Source organism: Salmo salar, chromosome ssa07 (genome assembly GCF_905237065.1).
Source record: "Salmo salar chromosome ssa07, Ssal_v3.1, whole genome shotgun sequence".
Classification (NCBI taxonomy): Eukaryota; Metazoa; Chordata; class Actinopteri; order Salmoniformes; family Salmonidae; genus Salmo; species Salmo salar.
Window position 1 is genome coordinate 19,934,808 of NC_059448.1, and position 6,712 is coordinate 19,941,519.

At 41.8% G+C, this 6,712-nt stretch overlaps 1 protein-coding gene across 17 annotated transcripts in view; it reads left to right on the forward strand.

Moving 5' to 3' along the window:
* The window catches only part of LOC106608716 (adhesion G protein-coupled receptor L3), a 314,147-nt gene extending 307,993 nt beyond the window's left edge, over window positions 1-6,154 (forward strand). For 9 of the 17 annotated variants that reach the window (XM_045721694.1, XM_045721685.1, XM_045721688.1 and 6 more), the window contains 3 exons: window positions 211-339; window positions 1,832-1,849; window positions 3,665-6,154. In XM_045721694.1, coding sequence (XP_045577650.1) covers window positions 211-339; window positions 1,832-1,849; window positions 3,665-4,659 — 1,142 coding nt within the window. In that variant the 3' untranslated portion in view covers window positions 4,660-6,154. Of the gene's footprint in view, window positions 1-210; window positions 340-1,831; window positions 1,884-3,664 lie in introns of all 17 variants that reach the window. The other 8 variants (XM_045721697.1, XM_045721698.1, XM_045721699.1 and 5 more) reach the window with 4 other exon arrangements.
* The last annotated feature ends 558 nt before the right edge of the window (window positions 6,155-6,712 follow it).

Consider the following 6,712-nt stretch of genomic DNA (forward strand, 5'->3'; position numbering starts at 1 on the left):
TTGATAATCCATGGTCATGTCAGTCTGTTTCAAGCTTTGCTACATCTGTAGCCCAACTGTTTAACAACTCGCCCTAATGATCGTGTGAATGTTTTTTGCTGCCATTGTCTCGGCTGCATCTGCCTGACTGACATGTCTCTCTCTCTTTTTCTTTCTCCCTCTATGTCTTATCTCTCTCTCCCTCCCTCTGTCTCTATCTGGCTGCTCCAGGGGCTATGGCTAACCATCTTATAACTAACGCTCTCCTCCGTCCCCATGGCACTAACAATCCCTATAACACATTGCTCGGGGATTCGGCCGTCTATAACAACCCATCAGTGGGCATGTACAACACGCAAGGTGTGCTAGCCTTCTTTTCATTCCTTCAAAAATGTCGCTAGAATGTCGCTAGAGCTTACTTGTTTGCTACAACAACAAAAAATGCTTTATCACCTTTTCTTGTTTTTTTCCCGCTGGATGCTTTTGGTGGGAGGGGGTGTATGGTGGCTTCCCATTGGGAATCATTTTGTCACACTCCAAACTTATTCATGTGCCTGCATGCATAATTCAGTGTGGGGAAATGGTGCGACAAACACAAAACAATTGGGAAGGGACGTTGGTGCGTCCTATTGGGAGCCGAACAGACCACCAGCCACTTGTTAAGGTTTTGCTGCATTGTTGTCCTGTGCGTCTACATTCTTATGTCTGTTATCTTCTAAGTGTTGCTGGTAGTTGGTTAAATGAACATCTTTGTTCTGTTAGTCCTCCCAATCTATGATTCTAATATGAAAAATACAAAGTTGAGCAACTGATGAACTAGTATAAACAACATAACTATTCTGCCTCTGGGCCCCTTTCCAATAAGACAACATGAAATGTTTGACTCTATACATTTAAACCGACTGAACATTCCCAATGATGTAAATGGCCAGTATTGCATTGGTACTTATGTGCCTCAAACTCTGTAAAGAAGTCTGTACAACCAACAAAAAACATCAAGGCGCTACGACAAAACAATACATTCTTCTACCAAAGCTGCCCATTATATTAAAAGTACTTGTGTCAGGCAAAATGTGTCACATCTGAAAATGGGACTCAATTTTATTTAATCAGATCAATAACTCCAGCAGAGACTATACTGTATGAATGAGTTTAACCAATCCAAAATAGTACTCAATAGTACTACATACGGTAGTACTCACATAGTACTCACTGGATCATTATGACAATATCAATAAAGTGATGCATGTGAACCAATCCATAATTTAAAATCTTGCTCATATCGTACACATTCTACAAGTCTATCGTGACTTGGTGCATGTCAGTTGAATATAACGGTTTTGCCCAAATGTTACCATAGGAAATACATGTAGGTTGCTGTGAGTGTGATTTTTAACACCTGAGCTGTAAAGTTAAAGGGGACGTTTAGGATTTTACAACTTGTTGTCAGGTGGTTGCTCACCCGGGCAGTAGTCTATGGGCCACGAGAACAGAAACTGTAATCCGTGGTTTGGTGTGATCTAAACAGCCACTACAAACTTCAACAAACGTCTATGCTAAATAAATCTATGAGTGTTAGGGGCATGTGCTCAAGTGTTTGTTGGCAATGGAGATCACTAACATGTTATAACAAGATTAATACGTCATATATGTTAACTCATTTCCCCCCTTTGAATATACTGTGATCATAGTTTCTTAGAAAGGTTTACCAAGTATCCATGGTGACATGACGCACGGGAGGTCATTTCTGGAAGCATCATCAACCCTGTGTGCACGTCTCTTCTACCTGTCACTGTTATGCTTACTTGTGTTTTTTCTTTGTCTTTCCTTTTCCTCATGCTGTCCCTAAAAGTGCCCTACAGAGAGACAAGTATGGGAGTCAAACTAAACATTGCTTACCAAATGTAATTGACCTTAGCTTTACTTTCTTTTCACTCTATGCTGACGAAGGGGAATGAGAATACAGTCATCTTATTTGGAAGTAGAAATCCAATTTCAAAAACACAGGTCTTCCTCTGACAAATAGAAATGTGAGAGTCAATCTAAATTCATGTGTGAATACTATTGTTCATTGAACAATGTTCAATGAACTGTTCAAAATGTCAGACGTTCCTCCGAAATGATTAACCCTCTTCTGGAGAATATCCGTCAACTATATTCACAAAGGAGATGCTTTGAAAGATCTTAATATGTTCTTCAAAATGACCAGCCCAAGGTGCATCCATTTGATATCATAAGATGTCATTGTCACTTATAGTTGACATAATTGTAATCCATAATTTAAGATTAAATTGGCCAAAGTAGCCGACATGCTCATGGTCCTCAGATATCGGATTCATCTCAGATGTCGGCCAATCTTGGAACTCGGTCATCACCAGCATAGCTTTATGTTGTACATGAATATTTTAACTGCAAAAAAAGTAGGGGAAGAGACTTAACTTTAGACACATTTTAACTAGCCTGTTGACCTTGTGTGAGGCTGAATGTTGACATCTCCGTGAACATTTTACAATTGGGAATCCATACTTTCTCTGCATGAGAGAACAGAAAGTCCTTTCCTAACGTATAATTGTCAAATTTACCCTCATCGCCATACCCTCTATGGCAGCGTTTCCCAAATTCTGTCCTGGGGACCCCAATGGGTGCATGTTTTGGTTTTTGCCCTAGCACTACACAGCTGATTTAAATAATCAAAGCTTGGTGATGAGTTGATTATTTGCTGTGTAGTGCTAGGGCAAAAAGCTCAAATGTGCACCCATTTGGGTCCCCAGGACCACGTTTGGGAAACCCTAGTCTATGGTCTACAGTATATTTATCATTGCAAAGTCAGTAAGTTTACCATGAACTTTCTTTCTATGTTATTCCATAGCCAACTCAATTTAAGATTAAGCATTTCTGAAAGGTAGACTCAGCAGTATGGCATCGTGCTTACAGATATCAACAACAACATTAAAATCTATCAAGACTGCTACTATTGGCTCCTCCCAATTTGCACCATCCCCATTGCCCACATTGTGGCAGATTTAAATGCTGTTTTTGTTGATTTGCTGTAGGCAGGAAGTTGCCCCGTACTAGATGATTATGGCATATTGCTGAGTGAACCTTTAAATCGGGGCCTATATGACTGGGGTCCAGAGATGTAGGTTGTGTATGCATGGCTGTGGTTTTTTGTCATTGAGTGTATGTGCATAAAGCTTTACATGTTGTCGATTGTCACACATGTATAAGTGTTCTCATCTTTGGACAAAGTTATTCCCAACTACAACACAAACCAAACATATAGAATTATGACAGAAATGTAATTGCATTACAAGAACGATTTCAATATATCATTTTACTCTGAATTTGTGTTTTGTGTGTGTGTAAAAAGGTAAGTATATCTAGAATCGACTGACTATATTAAATCGAATTAGACTATGTTAAATGAATTTAGACAATCCTGCCATTTGTAGACATACCCTATATACCCAACACAAAATGAAAGTGAAAAGGTTCAACTAAATGGCACAATCCGTGTGCCACCCTGAAGGTTGCACCTCACATTAAAAGAAAGCAGAGTTTTGCCGGGCTTAATGTGTGTGTGTGAACACCTCCAAGCGGATGACATTTAGCCATTCTAATGAGCGACCGCTACTTCCATCCCTCTCATATGAGCTTCTCTCCTCTATCCCTCTATTCTCTCCAGAGGGAATCCTGAACAATGCCCGGGATACAAGTGTCATGGATACTCTACCACTGAATGGTAACCACGGCTACAGCATCGCCAGCGCCGACTACATGAGCGACTGCGTCCAGATCATCGACCGGGGCTACAACCACAAGGAGACTACGCTGGAGAAGAAGATCCTGAAAGAGCTGACGTCTAACTACATCCCCTCCTACCTGAACAACCACGACCGCTCTGCCGAGCAAAACCGCAACCTCATGAACAAGCTGGTGAACAACATGAGCAACGGAGGCAAGGATGTTGGCCTGGGGGGGATGGGAATGGGGGGGATGAACGTGGCGTTGGACTTGGATGAGCATTCTTCCTTCCCTCCGCACCTCCATGATGAAGGTCTGGGCCTGGAGTTGATTCGGGAAGAGTCCAACGCCCCCCTTCTGCCCCAGAGACCCCCTTTGCTGCCACCTGTGGACAACCTCCACCACAACCACCTCCACAACCAGGGCCCACCGCATCAGCCTCCGCTCCCCCACCACCACCCAGCCTTCTCCTCGGCCACCACCACCTCGTCCGCGTCCCGCCGGCGGATCCCGCAGGAGAACAGCGAGAGCTTCTTCCCCCTGCTCACCAACGAGCATACCCTGGATGTGGAGCCCACTTCCCCTAGCCACCACCCCCACCACCTGCACCATCCCAGGGACTCCCTCTACACCAGCATGCCCGTGCTGGCAGGCCTACCGGATACCACAGACACCGGCACCACCACCACCACTACCACCATCCTCGCCGATAAAGATGCCGGAGAGGCCCACCCGGCAGGGGGCAAGAGCCCCGAGGCCAGCCAGGACGATGTCTACTACAAGAGCATGCCTAACCTGGGCTCACGTAACCAGCTGCACTCCTACTACCAACTAGGGAGGGGCAGCAGTGATGGGTTCATCGTGCCCCCCAATAAGGAGGATCTGTCCCCTGAAGAGTCCCCCCAGGAGCCCTCGCACCTCGTCACCAGCCTATAGGCCTACAAAACCAACTCCCCTGACCCATCCACCCCAATCCCTTCTCGCCGTGGTTCCCCTTCTTTTCTGACCCCCTACTTTGCCCTACGCGTTCCCTTTGTGCTGATCAATCGTCGGCAATGGTAGCCTTTTTTTTTTACTGTGTCCCGAAGACTGTAATCGAAACTGATGCCAGTCCCAGTACTGACCGCAGACAGAATATTGAAACTTTTATGTTTTGTGGATAATACATCTAGTCTGGGTTGGATGTTGGAGAAGTCTATTGATGTGCATTTCACTTTTCTTTTTTTTTTTGAGCTGCCCGAACCCTGTGTGGATTGATGTTTTTCCCTTAGTGTGAGGGGAGATGAGCACGCGGGACGGTGGGATCTCGTGCTCTGAAATGCGTTTTGACAGTCCAAAGGAACTACAAACAGCCACAAAAAACGTTCTGCTACTAGTAGATGTGTAGAGTTCAAATCAGAACAAATCAAGAAAGACTATTTTATTATACTTCTGTATCCATAATGGCTTTTTAAGGGGTTTTCTTCCTCTCTAGTGATATTGCAGCACATTTTTTGCTGAATTGTTCCTGCAAGTTCGACTAAACTGATTTTGAACAATATCATGAAGGACCTCTTTAAATCCCATGTGCTTTACAGCATATTTTTTGTTTTGTTGTTTTTTTTCTTTTGCTGTAACAATAACAATTGTCGAAAAAGAGGGAGAGAAAAAACAAATAACAGAATTATGAGATATTTCTATGTAAATGTACAGATACTAGCGTTGCACATAATAGTATGATTTTTGTTCCACCCAAACCTTTTTCTCTGTAAATGTAGTTGGTTAGGAGCATTTCCTTTCTGTTGTGCTGGTCTTGACATCAGTATGAGCATTTTTTTTCAAGAAACGACAAACAAAGCAACAAAACGAAATAACACCCAAAAAATCACAAAACAAAACACTTACCATACATGATTTTACTCTCTCTAGCAATGTAACCACCAATGTTTTCCAAGCCATTTTTATTTCACAGTTTGATTATTTCTTCACTGTGTAGATAGAAAGAGAATGATGGTTCACACACCATAGAAGGAACACAATCACAAGTGTCTGAAAAGTTAGCCAAGAGTTGGCCTGCATCAGTTATAAGAGACTGGTGCATTCTTAGAGAGAAAGAACACATTGAATATCAATAGGCACTAGGCAAACAGAAAGAGAGGCCGTATTTTACTTTTTGAAGAGTGAACGTTTCTAGTGAGAAAAAAAACTGGAAATGTAATTTTTTTCTTCCTCAAGGGAAAATAATATTTATTTATTAGTTCAAACTACAAAATAAAAGTGAAAAATGGAGGTAAAGAATTTAGCAGCACAGATTCATTTTTATTGTGAGTATGGTTATGGCTTTTTATTTATTCATTTTTGTATTGGTTTCCAAGTTGAATGACCTCATAACTAATATTTGTTGTAACAGTGAAACTTGTTTGCCAACAAATAAATGACTGATTAAGATTTACCACATAGTTATCACAAAGGTTGTGTTTTTCTGTGGGTTTTACATTGCTATTACTCCAAAATGTGTTGTATGAGCTCTGTTTAAATAGCTATTTCATGAACACAATACATGGATATGTGTCACTGCTGGTATAATATTTACTCTGAACATGGAGGATAACAAGTGGGTGAACAAGAGAGTGAACATCCATCAATTTACCCTGACATGAGCTATGAAGTAAGGTGGGTAAGCAATCATTCATTTCTTTGTATTAATATTTGCCTCGATTATTACTTGGATATCTGTCATGACCATGTTTTTTTCAAATGATTGACTTTCTCAACTGAGTGGCTATGGAGACTGCTGCAGTTATAGTGGCCATGTAAAAAAAGAAAACAAAATAACACCACAGCATAGATGTCTTACCTTGTCCATAGGCTTCTTATAGGCTAAGGAAACCAATGTCATTTTGAAATTTGGGTGAAATGTCCCTTGAACATTTTGCCCTTTCCAGATGTTTTAACTTTTCCAATGCTTGATTGCAGGACCATGGTCAGCTATGTGATGGTGGTAATGACC